This window comes from Gouania willdenowi, chromosome 14 (assembly GCF_900634775.1).
Source record: "Gouania willdenowi chromosome 14, fGouWil2.1, whole genome shotgun sequence".
Lineage (NCBI taxonomy): Eukaryota > Metazoa > Chordata > Actinopteri > Blenniiformes > Gobiesocidae > Gouania > Gouania willdenowi.
The window spans coordinates 6685093-6701878 of record NC_041057.1 but is presented as its reverse complement, the minus strand read 5'-3'; the positions used below and the strand labels follow the sequence as shown (position 1 = coordinate 6701878).

General features: G+C 35.7%; 1 protein-coding gene across 1 annotated transcript in view; it reads left to right on the top strand.

Annotated features, from left to right (window-relative positions):
* mtnr1bb (melatonin receptor 1Bb) overlaps positions 1 to 16567 on the top strand; it is a 48388-nt gene extending 31821 nt beyond the window's left edge. Inside the window, exons 2-4 of the mRNA XM_028467251.1 lie at positions 14725 to 14843; positions 14939 to 15283; positions 16148 to 16567. Of these exons, the coding sequence (XP_028323052.1) occupies positions 14725 to 14843; positions 14939 to 15283; positions 16148 to 16567 (884 nt within the window). The remainder of the gene's footprint in view (positions 1 to 14724; positions 14844 to 14938; positions 15284 to 16147) is intronic.
* The last annotated feature ends 219 nt before the right edge of the window (positions 16568 to 16786 follow it).

Here is a 16786-nt window from a genome sequence, read left to right as displayed (position 1 = left end):
ACACAATTATATGAACCAATCCAAGAAAAGGAAGTTAAACAGGTGATATTAAATTTAAATAGTAATAAAAGCCCAGGCCCTGTCGTCTTCATTAATGCATTTTATAACTATTTAAAGAGAAGGTGTCTCCCCTATTGTTAAAGTCTTAACCTGGAATGATGCTGCAATTGTTGTAATACATAAGGAGGGAAAAGAGCCCACAAATTGTCAATCATATAAACCAATATCATTACTTAACAGTGATTTATTCTTACAGCAATATTAGCCAAATGTCTCAGTAAAATTAGTTATACACCCGGACCAAACAGGGTTCATGACAGGAAGGCTCTATGGGGACAGTGTTTGTAGGCTTTTGAATTTGATGTTCCATTTAAAAACAAAACAAGAAGAATCTATGATATTGTCTCTTGACGTCCAAAACATTTTCGACCGTGTGTCCTGGCAGTACGTCAAGTACTTAAGCTAAATGGACTTTTCTGTGCTTTAAACATCATAAAGTGCTATTAGGGCTTCATACACATGTCCAAAGTGTTTTTTTCATTGATTCCCTCAATTGTTAGTTATAGGGTGATTTGCTCCTTTCTAACTGCAGGGTGAGCCCAAACACCTCACTCCAATTTGATGACGTGTCGCCCCTGCTGTTTAATATAAGTATTGAACCTTTAGCACAGTTAATTAGAGACGACAGTGATGACCAGGGATTTTTTTATAAATGGTCAACAACATAAGTTATCTATTTATGCCGATGATGTACTGTTGTATATCTCCAATCCTGCAACAACAATTCCGCATCTTAAGGACCTAATCAGTAATTATGGTTACTTTTCTGGTTGTAAAGTCATTATGAACAAAACGCTGGCAATGAATATTGTAGGAAATATATCACAAACTGTTAAAGACCAGAGCGGCATTAAATGGCCTAAAGATACTGTATAATACAAACTATAAAAGGTGATAATCAGGAAAATTAAAAAAGGAAGGATGGAAATTCCTGCCTCTATCTCTCTTAGGTCGAATACGTATGAATGTGCTACCAGGAGTCTTATACCTCTTTCAGATGCTGCCAATAAACATTCCAAATTCTACATTTGATGAGTTAGACAAGCTGTTTTCCAAGCTTTTTATGGCAAGACAAACACCCAAGGATCAAGTGGCAAACACTAAAGTTACCAAAATCTCAAGGTGGACTTGCTGTCCCAAATCTTAAACATTATTTCTGGGCAGCTCAAATGAGACCCCTGACTGTGTGGATGAAGGACTTGTCTGACACTCGTTGGCTCGCTATTGAAAACAGTTTGTGTAACAGACCTTTAGAGGCTCTACCTTTCTCTGACATTCCATTTAAAGATGGCTATTGATACGGAAACGTATCAATAGACTGCCAGTCTATTCATAAGCAGCGCACCTCATTGGCCAGTTTAGGTGATGTGATAGGTGCACCACGAGACTTAGAGTTCCGTCAGTTTTATTTTAGCTCATATTAATTTTTAGCTATGCCGCTAACCCTTTTATTTTAGCCCTAACCCAGGAAATACCCTAAATTTTTTTATTTTTTCGTATATGTATTATTAAAGGTGGAATTTGCCATGTAAATATGTTGAAATGAAAAAATATATATGACAAAGTGGGATTCAAACCCACGGCAGCGGAATAAAGAATCCTCGAGTCAGGCGCCTTAGACCACTCGGCCATCCTGACACGGTAAAAACAGGCACATTACGGAAAACACACCCATAGTCCCAGCGGCTATGCTTATGAGTGAATGGACCATGATTACACTAAAGATCTGGCATAAAATAAAGCAGGCGATTGGCTTGCCAAAAGAAACATCAGTTCTTTCTAACATTTCTTTCTATCGGGATATTTTTTACCCCCGTCTATCACCAATAAGGGCTTTAAAACTTGGCCAACTTCTGGGCTCAGCAAACTCCGTCTTCTTGTACATAATGATTGTCTGAAGCCCTTTGAACAATTGAGAGGTCAGTTTTGGCTTTCCTTCCTCAGAATTCTTTAGATATCTACAATTTAGGAGCTTTTAGACAAAACATAAGGAATGGAAATAAGTGTAATATATATCACCTGTTGAGGCTATTCTTATAAAAAAATAGAACAAGGTAATCTACAGTACCTCCAAAAGCAATAAGCCATTTTTACAAGACATTTCTAAATGTCAAACAATACTTCTAATATAAGGGTAAGGTGGGAAGCTGAGATTGGCACTGACATTACTGAAGAGAGGTGGGATGAAATCTGCTCTGAAGCACACCAGGTGACCAACTCCAGTTCGTGGAGAGAGTTTAAATGGAAAGTTTTGACAAGATAGTTCAGGACACCAGAAATAACTTCAAAACTGAATCCGGTAAATCCTGATACTTGTTGGTGAAATTGTGGTTCTGATCTTAGGAGTCATACTCACATTTTCTGGGCTTGTCCAAAGATTGGTCCCTTCTGGAATCATGTTTTCACAGCACTCAACACAGTATTCAGGCAACCATTTGCTAAAGAGCCACAGACGGCCATTTTAGGTCCAATTCCTGACTCAAATGTATCATCATCAAATGGCTGCAGTCTGACTCACCTACTTATTCTAATTGGATTGAGAAAGTAAGAGAAATGTATCAAATGGAAGAAATGACCAATTCTCTGAGGCTTCAGAAAGAGCTGTTCCTTTGCTATCCTAAAAAGATGAGCATAGCAGTTTTTTTTTTTTTGTTTCTTTATATTTATATTTTATGTTTAATTATTTTTGCAACACTCTTGAATATCTGTACATTGGCATGTACTTATAAAGTGTGATAAATGTGATTTTATTGTACATTGTTATAAACCTTAATAAAAATTGAGTTCTAAAAAAAATTTATTGACCTACTCAAGGCTGTAATTTTTCACTTTGCACCTTATTTTTTTGGCGAAAAAATGCATATTTTGAGTTTTTGTGTTTTTCATAATGAAAAAAAATGTTTTTACAACAGAAAGGGCAATGGAATGTAAAAAAAAAAAAAAACAGAAATATAATGATTTATAAATTTTTGTAACTTTTTGGGGTTATTCTTTATAAAGTCCTCTGTCTCAGACACATTCTCCTCTACGTCACTTTCACTGTGAAAGAGCAAACCAGAAGACAAGTTTTACACAGCTAAAACAGCTTGAGGTCAAACTGACCCCAGAGGAACACCAATGTGTGTTCAGCATATTGAAAAAAATATCATGTACCCATTAAATTAGGAAAAGTCAACTGTTATGTTTTGAACTCTTATATCGCGTCTTAAAAGTCCAGGCACCTGGGAGCCACGGAATAGAAAAGTCACTTTGCAAAAGCTGAATTCAAAGCAGAAGATGAACAGAAAATGTATCTTTAAACGTTGGAAAACATTCAGCTCTAAGTGTCAAGATCTTTTTCATCAGTGACTCGTTTTGGCTCTGTGAGTTATAGTCATTTAACCTTGGACTGCAAAGGCCTGCAGTGAAGCAGAGCTGATAGTGATGAACGAGCCAACACGCTGAGAGTAATCACCGTCTTGTTTCTAATGCTTTTCTTGGCTTCTATTGCCCACATGCAGCTACTTGATAAGAAGAAATGAATGAATTATATCTTAAACTGAAGTTACTTCAAAGAAACTTACTTTTACCAAAGGCAGGTGCATTTTATTGCAACGTATTCACAAATTGTCACCAACATTACAAGTGTCCAAGTCATTCTTGGTCCATTTGGAGATTGTATGACAAACTAATGTATTTTTCTCATTCATAAAAGAAAAAATCTTCAATTTTAAAACATTTGAAAATATATAAAAATGAAAGAGATAGGCATAAAAAACCAAAATGGCCAAAAATTGACTCAAGCAATATATTTTACGACGGTGACAGAACAATTATAATAATCTTGCAACACACCGTATCTATAACCAAAAAATTATTGTTGTAATGTAGGAATGCAACAATTTTTTTTAAATAAAAAAAAAGCCGGTATAAAATTTAAAGATGCACAAAATAAAATCAAGAAAAGACATTTTTTTAAATCAAGATTAAAACATTTCTTTTTTAACAGCAGGCATGAGGTCAAATTGACCCCATGCCTACTAGCCTAGGGGTCAATTTGACCCCATTCAATGGTTATCATTCAAAAAAATAATAGTTGACTATTTTTTTCTGGTTCATATTTCCTAATTTGATGGGTAAAATTGATTAAGCATTATCATGATGTTTTTTCTCTGTGCTGAACACATATTGCATGTATTGGTGTTCCTCTGGGGTCAATTTGACCTCAAGGTGTTTTTAGCTGTGGAAAACGTGTGACTTTACATCCACACACAGAGTTGATACAAAACATTGGGCGGAGCGGGGGGGGGGGGGATGACAATATAGATAAAATATGATGGAGGCTGCAGTACTAAGTAGGTAGAAATTAATAAAACAGGCGCAACATCATAATAGAAGAATAAAACATGGGTGTATTTGCATCACAGGAACAACCTCATAAAAGGATAATTAAAAAATGTTAAATCCAGTTAACTAAAAGGTTTTCTGAAAAGCGAAGTCTCGGCCATGTCGGAAAGTCAGATCTAAAATTTTATATTATTATTTACAGTAGTATTAAATCGCAATTATTTTCAAAAAATCTGTAAAATTCTCACAAAAAATCCAACTGAATTTTGGCAAATTACATTGCAAATGTCAACAAAACTGCAAAGTCAAGGAATTTAGACCAAGTGCTTAACATTCATGATTTTGTTTGAATTTGTGCTTTTTCCTTCACAAAATATATATATTTGGTCTGGCCCACTTCAAACTGGGTCATATGTGGCCCTTTAATTTAAATGATATCATATATAATTTTACTTGTGTTAACAACTTTGGTCATTCACCTTTTCTTTTACTTTAAAGCACTCATTTCTTTTTCTTACGTGGTGAATGAAATAATTGAGGTAAAGCATTGTGATAAGAAAAACCCAAGGACTGTAATTGCCTGGATCATGTCTTGTGGGAAAAGTATTATTTACCCATCTTGAAGGAGATTGGCTCTCCACTTTTAGCTTTTCCACATGAAAAAGACGCTTTTTTTATTATCATGCCTGACCACTTTCTCCCCTTCCGCATCGCTCCCTTCTGGATTCACTCCCTGTTTCCATCAACCTCTTTACAATCTATTTTTTTGCCCCCATTTCTTCGCTCCAAAACAAATTTAAATGCAAACAAGCCAAATCTGCCTTTGCATGCTGTCCCACAGGAAATACTTTGGGGGGTGGGAAATAAACGGCAAATAAAGGAAAAATCATTGCCATCTCTTTCTCAAAGGCATCACTTCCAGTTATGCATAATCAAATTTTTGGCTTTAATAACGTTTGTTACAGTGATAATTCCCTTTGTCAATTAGATTTGATTCAACATGCATAATATGCAATCATGTGCATGTAAGTAAGCCTGTGAAGGGCTATCTAGAAATCCATCTGAGGAACATAGTGATTGGTGTAAAATGAAGACAACTTCCAAAAGTAATTATTTCTTCTGTTCATGTCCTATTTGATTGGATCAGGCCAAAAAATGTTACTCTGGCAAATTAAAGCCAACACTGAAATTTGAATGTGCTTTCATTTGGAAATTTAACCAAAATGTTGCACGGACATTTTTCTGTCCTTATTATTGAAAATAAGTTTCCACAGATGTGTCAGGAGTGCAATGCACGTGTTGAATTGTTGTTCTCCTCTCTGTGAAATGCATGTCACTTCCCTTCAGCATCAAAGAGGAGAAAATAAAGCTGTGGGCTAACGCTCTCTGGCACACAGAGACCCAGGTCAGTGCAAAAGCATTGCACGTGTAGCATCTTAGAAGATGGAACATCTTCTATATCCCTTAATCATATTCAGGGTCAATAGGGCACTTCCAATCCCAGTTTACTCCAGGACAGAAGTGGTGTACACCCTGAATAGGCCAACACAGTATACTTTACATATTTAAATCTGCATCTTCTGTACTGCTCTTTGTTTTCTTTTGATAAATACTAAATACTTTTGATAAAAGTCTTCAAATCTACTTAAAAAAATCTAATTTATTGGTTGTTTGTTTACTGTAGTCTCTATGTAATATAATGACACTGCAGCGTGGTTTAAAGTAACTATAAAGTGCAACCCTCTGCCCATTAAATACCTCTGTATTGAATCCCTATTTAATGAAGTATTTTATTTAATTATGTATGTTTTCTTGTCTTTCTTTTTCTATGTTTTAGTGTTTCTTTTTTTCATTCAAAATATTCTGAGTCATCTGTAAACAAACAAACAAAAAAAAAAAAAGCAACAATTTCCTTTTTCTGATTCCGACGTCCTCTTCGCAAGATATTGCAGTTATCCGGATCAGTGATCCTGATCATGGTAACATGATGAAATAGGCAATCTAGATCTGATCAGGATGAAAGATAACTTTTAGCCCTAACCCTAACTTAGGAAATACTATAAAAATGTTTATTTTTTTCATATATGTATATTTAAAGGTGGAATTTGCCGCGTTAAATACGTTAAAATGAAAATATATATGTCAAAAGTGGGATTTCAACCCATGCTTTAGACCACTTGGTCATCCTGACACGGTGAAAACACAGGCACATTACGCTTATGTAGAAAAGGTCTGGCATATAGATGCGTATTACGTACTCTGAGACACTTCCGTCAGAAATTTTGTCAAAATCTGTTAATTACACTGACATAATCCTGCTAATAGTCAAACAAAGAAAGAAATAAACACTGCTGAAAAGTATAAGTTTTATACAGTGTTTTTCAAAGAAACTCAAAGATGTTTTACAAAGGAAACAAAGAACAAGAAAATCTGATATGGGCAATGCTGAAATTGACACTAGCACAAAGACTCGAGAGCAGAATCCGTTTTTATACAGTTTTCTACCCAAGCACAAAAGTCAAAGCCACTATTGGCTAAAGAAAACTCAGTAGCAGGTGGTTCACCTGAAAGACGCAGGGACAAGCTGACAAAGACTGGTGATGGCAATGACTGGCAAAGTCCACGAACCAGCAATCAGGCTGGGATATATATATATATATTCCCTATTTAATGCCTTTGTGACAACTAAATGAAGTTCTAATTGTGCAAAATTTGGTCTCTTCCTTTTAAAGTTCATACATGAGATGTTAACTGTATGCATAGGGAACCGTGGCAAGATTTATTACCAAAAATAAACATTGAGAGTGAAAGTAACTAGTAACTTTTACTTTGAGTACTATTCACTTGAGCTACTTTTTACTTCTACTTGAGTATTTTATGTTTGACGTACTTGCAGTTCAGTACAAATTCAATCAAGTCACAGTACTTCTGCTTGAGCAGGATATATCAGTACTCTTTACACCTGTGCAAGGCAGTGGCTCAAAACATAATGACATGGAGTGACACAAAAAAACTCCACAAAAAAGCACACAACAAAAACACAAAGCGTTAGAAATAATGTGCGTTTTGTTATAATTTTTCTAAGCTTTTCTCATTGTTCACCCAAATAAAACAGTGTCCAGGCAGGTGTGTGTACAAAGCCATACAAACAAAGAAAGGGAAAAATGCTATACAAAACAAAGGTGCATGTTCAAAAATGAGCAGAAAGATAAAACTGTCTTTGTAGTTACAACTTTTCTCTCTCTAAAAGAGAGAATACATTATAACAAGACTTTAGTTTTGTTTATTTTACAGCGCTACATTATACCTTTTTGCAACCAAAGAGCACAACAGCTTTACGGGCTATTCTTTATTCCTTCTTCTTTATAAAATACAAGTAAAAACACTGTCAATTTGTTGCATAGTTGCAACAAATGCGCAGTTTTTTTTCCATAACTTCACCCCAAAAACTGGAAAAACACTGACTTTTCCTTGGGGGGATGCTTTTAAGTTGTGCTTTTCTCCAAAGTTGTAACTTTTCTGCCCGTCTGTGAACATTTTCCTATATTAGCAGGTAATATAGTGTTTCCTGCCTTCAGAATTACTTTTGTTGTTTGCAATTTCATTAAGTAGCTACATTCAAAGTGCACATTAAGGCAATATTATACTGCAACACAAGCCTTACATTGTGAAAATCTGGGTTCAAATTCTTCATATTTATTCATTTAAGTTGTAGATTTGCAAAGAGGATTGCCTCCGTAAGATGTTTATTGCATCATGATACGTTTTCTAAAAACCCAAAATATGTTGACCAGTATTTAGTTTATCAACTTGTAGCTGAATTATTTGTGATTTGTGTACATGTGTGTTGTTTCTCTGCACTTGCTGCACTGTTTCTTGAGAAGATGTTGTCGTTTGTCTCGCCTTGTTCTCTTGGAGTCTCTGATTTATGGATTACACGCTTCCTGGCTATTTCTTTTGACCTGTGGGTAAACATTTCTTGCTTCAACTGTGGCGGAAAAAAAGAAGTCCTTGAAAAGTCGTATTGTCATTGAGGAAGCTATTCAATAAAAGGTTAGCGAGTTAACAAAACAACACCTTTTTTTCCGATTAAAAGGTGTTGCAGAAGGAATGAATGCATAATTCATAAAACATTAACATTGTTTTTACACTTCAAGCAACACACAAAATGATTGTGTGTGAATTATAGTTGCAAAAGGAATATTTTAAAAGCCATTTTGTATTCATAAATTGTTTTTATTATTACACCAATGTTTTCGAAATGCATAAAAAAAAAAATAGGCACATTTTTCCTGTTGTAATAACCAATGTTCTTCGGGAATGGCCGTTAAATAGTTATGACCTTGTCTCCAAATAACTTGTACTGGTTTTTTTTTAATGGGACAATAAGAATATTGTAAAAAAAAATGTCAATAAAATATTGCTTGATATGTAGTCACAGAACTCTTTCCTGGCCATATATTATTGTACACTGATAGCACACACCAAGGCCTCTGCCTGAGGAGGCTATGCTCTGTTTTGACTACAGCTATCCGCAACATACAGAACACACTGCCACATTTTGCTCAAGAATTAGTATTTAGTGCAGTGGTTCCCAATACTTTATGGATCGTGACCCCATTTTGATATCTAGAACTTCTGGCAATCCCATAGACATTTTTTTCTAGAATTAGTTTTTGATCATGTTTGAGCTCAGATGTTGATGTTTTTTACAGCATTTTAGTTGAACTAGATTTATATTTCACAAAGTGAAAGTATAGATATACAGTTGTTTGGATTGTCTTGTTTTAATTTTTGAAAAAGGATATTTATACAATTTCAAAAATCTTTTTTAGAAATTTTAGGTGACCCCACTTGGAGTCATGACCCCCAGGATTTATAAAAACAGATTTAGGGGTTCCTGAATAGATTTATTTCTATAGTTTTTATCATTTCTGGTAATATCACACCTTGGGTGGGACCAAAACTGACACTTTATTTGTTATTTTTTTCACTATATCTCCCTCTATCAAGTACCCCTTGTATTGTCACTGCGTACCCTCATTTTAGAAAAACTGCCCTAAACCATTGGCAAAAATGTTGAAATCATTCCCACTTATTAATTTACTCTATTTATACCGTAGTTATTGGGACGCACCATGGTTTTATGAGTAGTTGTCACATTATCTTCACTTCACTTTAGTTGGTGATGAGTGTGTTAATGGACATTTTGGACTAATTATCCTGAAGTGTATTTGTGAGGTCAGGCATGATTTTGGATGTGAAGGTCTGCCTTTAGTACCATTAACTTTGTAGTATTATTATTGTTATCATCAAGAGTGCAGTCATAGGACTGAGAATGGTTTGAACTTTTTTGTCATCAGGTCTCCAGTTCAACATTTGTAGAATTGAGGTTGGCGTCAGTAGTAGGTCATTGAGTTAGGAGTGTGCAGATGGGTGTAGAGCGTAAAAGACCTTGAAATGAATGTTTACGTCAGGGAATCGGGAGGTTCGTGAATGTTAATGGGCAGAGGTAGATTAAAATAGGCTGTTTTTTATTGTGTTTGATGTGTTTGTCAAGAGAAAGGTTATATTCACAAACAACTCCAAGGTTGTGTACTTGACAGGTCGATGTTAAGTCAAAAAGGAACAATCTTTTTTTCTTTTTTAAATCAGATAAATACATAGTGTAGGCATCAGATTAATAAATCTAAGATGATTTGCTTGGAAAAAGATGTAAAAGGTTGAAATCACCACTCGAAAAAAAAATTTCATATCCACCTTAAAGCTGCAGTATGTAATTTTTTTGAGGGGTTGTATTTGGTCAAAAATCCATAATCATCGTATCGTATTATATATTGTAATCCAAAGTGTTTTGAGTGGACAGTGAATATCAGCCTCTTATTGTCATTACAGCAGTGAGTGATACGTGCTTTCATGTATGTAAAACATCAGAAAACTCCATTTGTACATTTGTTACTAGTCTCTATGGAGAAAACAGTCACAAAGTGTTCCACAGTTGTGCGCGTGCACGTAAGTGTTTCCAAGAAGAACGGTGAGTTTTTCAGGAGGGGAGGGGGGATTGTGGAGCGCCTCATAATTCTACATATCGCAGCTTTAAAGGCTCTCTGTCTGACATTGTAAAAGTGTTTTTCTTCATGCGATTTCTTGTGATTCTTTGCCACACAAGGAGGACAGTAATTTGCTTAACACCATTTTTGTTCAAGTTTGTTCCCAGTATTTCACGTGATATCACCTCTCTCCACGAGACATTCAGTTTCTGTGATATTCGGATCCTTCTCTGTAAACTCCAAATTAAACATCTGCTATTGTTTTGCCACAACTTCCAGTATGTGAAAACACCAGTAATGTGTTGGGAATTCACATTGGCAGAGTTTTTGGGGCAAAGTTATTACTTGCACCCGTCTACGGGACTCCACATCCCACAATGCAATGCGCAAAACTTTTTCGATAATGGAGTGTTTACAGTTGAAATCAAAACAGAGTGTTGAGCGGCAATTTCAACCTTTTACATCTTTTTTCTTGAGTAAATGATCTTGTCGTCTCCCACGGCTTTAAGTGAGTTTTTAAAGGGTTGAAGATAGTACTACAAACAGTTGAATGCAGAACAAATGTAGAGTATACAAAAAAGTCATTCAATAAACAGAATAAATTGCACAGAATGAGATATACAATGGGACTAGACACCATTTCACCTGTGGCTAGAAATAGTGTAATCTGAATAAACACTTCACCTGAAGTTTTATACATAAGGCAGACATTACGCTGTCATTATTATCACATGACTCCTGTCATTAGCATAAATAAGGTATCGTGAAGGCTGTCATTAAGTGTTATTCGTTACCCTAACCCAGGGGTCTGCAACCTGTGGCTCTGGAGCCTAATGTGGCTCTTTGACTTTTATGCAATGGCTCCCCATAGCTTTAAAAAGAAAACTATTGAAATAAATAGTTTTTTATTTTTATTTTTTATTTTTTTAACAGAGGCTATTAATGATTACTGACAAATAAAATCAAGATATCACAATTTCTTAACCTAAAATAAATCACATTGTGCAATGACTCAGCCACCTTCTTACTTCACCTTCTGCAACATCTACAGACCATCAACTTTCCTGCACCTGTAGCTAACCTTAAGTTTTAAATCCCTGGTAAGATAATTGAACCAACAAAAACACTATTCTGGAAGAAAATACAGATTTTAATTGTGTGGGAACAGATTCATTTAATCGCCAATGTGCAGGTTAAATATGCATGTTTTATATGTGGCAAGAAATGAGCTATTAGCATGTGTTGACCACATGATCATGTGTTATCAAATTCAGGTTACTTTTGTAGCCCTTTAAATACATTAACTAAAAAAATTATCTTCTTTTTGTGACATTGTGTCCATGTAAAATGAGAGGCGTAAGAATGTGAAGATGCAAGACACTGTTTTATTTCTCGATGTCAATTTGTTTTATTTTATTTTAAACTGTTTTTAAATTGCCATTTACATGATCAATAAAAATCAAGTCAAATAAATCAAGCATTCTATTTCATTTTAACTGTATAGAATTTAATTCACTGTATTGTCATCATTGAGTAGGTATTTTTTTCGGCTCCAGGAGGACTTTAATCCAGGTGAGATGAGGCAAAATGGCTCCTTTGAGAGTAAAGGTTGCAGACACCTGCCCTAACCATTCATGGGGTTTCATCGAGAAAGAAAAATAAATAATCAATGCACCTAACCCTAACTCCACTAGATCCCTCCACCTAAGCCAAAAAATGCCAACATAGCTCCAAAGGTGTCATAATTTAGCAAATGACACTTAATGACAGCCTTCATGACACCTTATTCATGCTAATGACTGATAATGACAGCATAATGTCGCCTTATGGATAAAACTTCAAGTAAAGTGTAAAGATTTTGTTTATTTTGTCAATTGAGCACTTTCATATGAAGATGCGTAACAAAAAATGGCAAAAGTTGAATGGTTTTAGTTGTACTCATTCACAGAGCAGCATGGTGGTGGTATAGTAAGCAGTAAGGCTCACAGCAGGAAGGTCCTCAGTATTATGGCCCTGCATGGTTAAAACGTGTAGAGCTTTTCGTATTCTCCTTGTGCTTGCATGTTTTTCCATTTCCTCGTACTCTCCAAAAACACGTGTTTTTGGAGAGTATTGGAGACGTATTGGAGAGTATTGGAGAGACACATTGGAGACGCCATCATAGCCACGTCAGTGCTGACTGCTAAGCAAAGCAAATGGTATTTTCTTCTGATGATATGTTGTGGTTAGGTGTCTTCACATACTGATAAGCTAAGAGGTGATTTAAGCACAGACTCCATGCACAATGAAAGTGGACAATGTGCTGATTTGCAACTCGATTTCATCAGCAAGCCTTTTTAAACTGTCAGCATTATGTCAGTGTTGCTGATTTTTTTAGACAGTTAGTCTAACGACAGCTAGCCCGAGGCAACCATTCAGGCAAAAATTGGCCACTTTGCTTATTATCACCTCTGGGAGTCTTTTTTTGTGTGTTAAGTGTCACTGGATATACCGACAAGCATTGTTTTGCCTTGCCTTTTAAATATGCCATCACACTAAAACACTTCAAGCAGAACTGTAGTCTGTTACAGGAAATTAAAGCAGGATTTGGTGCAGGTTACATAAAATGTTCACTTGAAACACATTTAGGTAGATTAGGTACCTCAAAAGATTATGAAGGTAATCTGTACCAACATGCTAGATCTTGCCACACCATGAGAATAAAATAGTCACACTGACAATCCTGTCTGTGAAATAACCAAGTTAATTTTATACAAACTGATTCAAATCAACTATTTTTTTTTTACATTGTCTAAGTAGCACAGCTAACGGTATTTGTTTAGTTTACGATTTAAAAAAACAACAGATTTTGGAAGTTTTTTAATCTTTTAATAGGGCTTGGGACTTTGAAGTTCTGGGTCGTCTCACTTGTCCCTTTACTCAGTTAGAAATCACCCACTGCCATGCTCAATAATAAAAAAAAAAATAACTTTTGTTTTTGCCAGGGAAATCACCTGGGGGGTAGATGCTTGCAACATTTCATAATCTTGGCTCCTGCAGCCAACATACACACTCTGGTTATGCTGAGATAAGACCCCAGAATGGGACAGATCACATCCTTTACCACATTATGGCATTGGTGTTACTCATTGTTGTACCAAGTAAAGATAAATCATTGCAAGGATTCTTAAGCATTCGTGTTTTCTTTTCTTTTTTTTTTTTTTACTTAGCAGTAATGTGTTAGTCGCTAATAGTTCTTCATAAATTAGGACTAAGGAATGTGGAAAAAACTAAACTAAACCATGCCATGTCAGCAAATTTACTTTGCTGTTATGTTGTTGGATAAGATTACAAATAAAAGACCCCCCAGACTCTTAAATTATTGGCATCGCTTTCCTTCCCAATGGGGTTTTTTGAAAGGTTATTCACCTGTTATTTTCTAGATTGCCGCCTGCTATTTTTTTTAGCTTCCCCGTCATTAAACTAACAAGTATAAAAACACAGTGCTGGAGGGGAACATGAATGTTTCTCTCCGTGTTTCAAAAACTAAAAAACATTTAACATTAACAGATATCACACTGAATATCAATCTATAAGGGATCTAGATCCCTATTAATTATGTACAAAGCTTGATCTGGCCATATCTTAAACAACTAACGTCAAGTATTTTCTCATCGCATTGACAAACTGTATGTCTAATCTGTTCTCACATTAGATGCATTTCAATAAAAAACAATAAGAAAATAATTGTTTTGAAAAATTCTTTATGTAGTAAAAATTTTAACATATATTTGAACAAAGTCTTGCAATAAAAATATACGGATCATCATGTAAACTTCAAGATTTCTGCCTAAAACTATCTTTAAGTAAAGGTACATGACCCACAAAATAAAAATAGGTTTTGTTTATTCAGAAAAGGTTTTTCAGGAAATGTTATCTCTGTCAACTGCCAGTCTTCCTCAGAGGTGATATCCCTACGAGTTCTCAAAATAACTCTTAGGGACACATGAAAGAAATCCGGAAATGCTTTGATGCTTTTTTTTTTTACTCGTAGGAACACATCAAGGCACATCACCTTTGAGGAAGACTGACAGTTGACAGTCAAAACATGTCAGGAGAAAAAAATTCCTGAAAAACCATGTCTGAATAAATGGAACCTGAACCAAAATGAAACGTACAACTGGAATCTGTATGCCCATGTGTTTGGAAAGAAAAAGGAGAACTAAAGCGACAAGTCGGCACATGTAACGATAATAAACCTAACAAGAAAAGATTTGATAAATATCCATCTGTGTGTCTTTCTCTCCAGGTAATGTGTTTGTGGTCAGCCTTGCATTTGCCGACCTTGTGGTGGCCTTCTACCCCTACCCTCTAGTTCTCTATGCTCTGTTTCATGATGGATGGGCATTGGGAAACACGCAATGCATGGTAAGACGACCTAACTGCAAACATGTTCCAGTGCGCTGACGAAACAACACCATCACACAGAAACCCTGTACTCTCTCTCTCCCTTTTCTGCTCAGGTCAGCGGTTTCCTGATGGGACTCAGTGTTATTGGATCCATTTTCAACATCACTGGAATTGCTGTGAACAGATATTGCTACATCTGTCATTCCTTTTCCTACAGTCGATTGTACAGCTATCGCAACACGTTGCTCTTTGTTGCCTTAATTTGGCTTCTCACAGTGGTGGCCATTGTTCCAAACTTCTTCGTGGGTTCCCTTCGCTATGATCCGCGGGTTTACTCTTGCACCTTCGCCCAAAATGTTAGCAGTTCCTACACAGTGGCGGTTGTAGTGGTACACTTCCTGGTCCCTATAGCAGTGGTTACTTTTTGCTATCTACGCATTTGGGTGCTTGTGATTCAGGTAAGACTGATTATCATTAAATATTACCTTAGCCAAGGAAGTAATGATTGTTTTAGAGTTTAGTTATAATCTTATACAATTTATTTATAGTATATTTACTTGTTTGACTGTTAGCAGGATTACATGAAAAGTACTTTTTAATTGGTTTTTGACTAAATTTTGACCAAAGATAGACCCTTACGCCATGGAAGATTCCATTAAATCTTAGAGCAGATAAAAATCCTTATCTCTCGACATTGGTGAAATTAAAAAATGCATAGCTTGGTTTGTAACTGATTAATCTTTATAAGATTTGACTCAGTTATGTCATGTTGGTTTTTAAAGTACCCTACCAAGTTTCATTTGGATCGGCTCGGGAATGTTCATTTTATTTGAATTTTTCCCTTTTAAATTGGGTTGTCCATACATTTGGACCTACTGTATAGTTATTAATGGAGATAGACATTTCAAAGTTTGAATGATTATGGCACCATGATCACTGATTCAGATAACTGCTAATATCTGGCAAAGAGGAGATTTGGCGCTTAGTGGAGGTTGAGCGATTATTTACTATAATACTTATAAAAAGCCTTTTTTATGCCATTTAATTCATGGAAAGATATACACTCATCTACATATGAGGACATTTTACATTCTGATGTTATTAAGCAAAAAAAATCACAGGTTTAGAGAATGTTGAATCCTGGCCAAGCAAGCGGTATTCATTTTAAGGCTGTAGTGACTTTTAATCTTTTAATCATCTCTTTTTTTGAAATAGGATATTCACATCTTTTGTAAGAAAGTAAAACTAAACAGGAATAAGCACATACATCTAGAAGAAAATCATTGTTTTTTTTCTTATTTGTATTCATTTATATTTTATAGGTTCGACGAAAGGTGAAGACAGAAGAGAGTCTACGCCTGCGACCAAGTGACTTGAGAAATTTCATCACCATGTTTGTGGTCTTTGTTCTCTTTGCCATCTGCTGGGCTCCCCTTAACCTAATTGGCTTGGCAGTGGCAATAGATCCATCTCGCGTGATTCCCCGTATCCCTGAATGGCTTTTTGTGATGAGTTACTTTATGGCGTACTTCAACAGCTGTCTGAATGCCATCATCTACGGCTTACTCAACAGGAACTTCCGAAACGAGTATAAGCGAATTGTCACCTCTGTGTGGGTGACTCGGCTTTTTGTGACAGAGACTTCTCGCGCCGGCACGGATGGCAGGAGCATGAGAAGCAAGCAGTCACCTCATCCTCCGCTCAACAACAACGAGTCCTTAAGAGATCGCGTTAACGACTGAAATCTGGATCCGTGAGCCAAAGTTATTCACCGTTTCTCTGAGATATCCAGACACATGTGCAGTTTTAGTGTCGGGTAACTACTACTCAAAGTCATGGCTGTGGTTTAGTCTATTTTACAATGTACAGGTCAGGAACAGATGTATAGATTTACAGATTTAATTTTAAAGAGTATTGTTTGAAAAGGAAATTTAGCAAATCTTTATTGCTGACTTGATTCC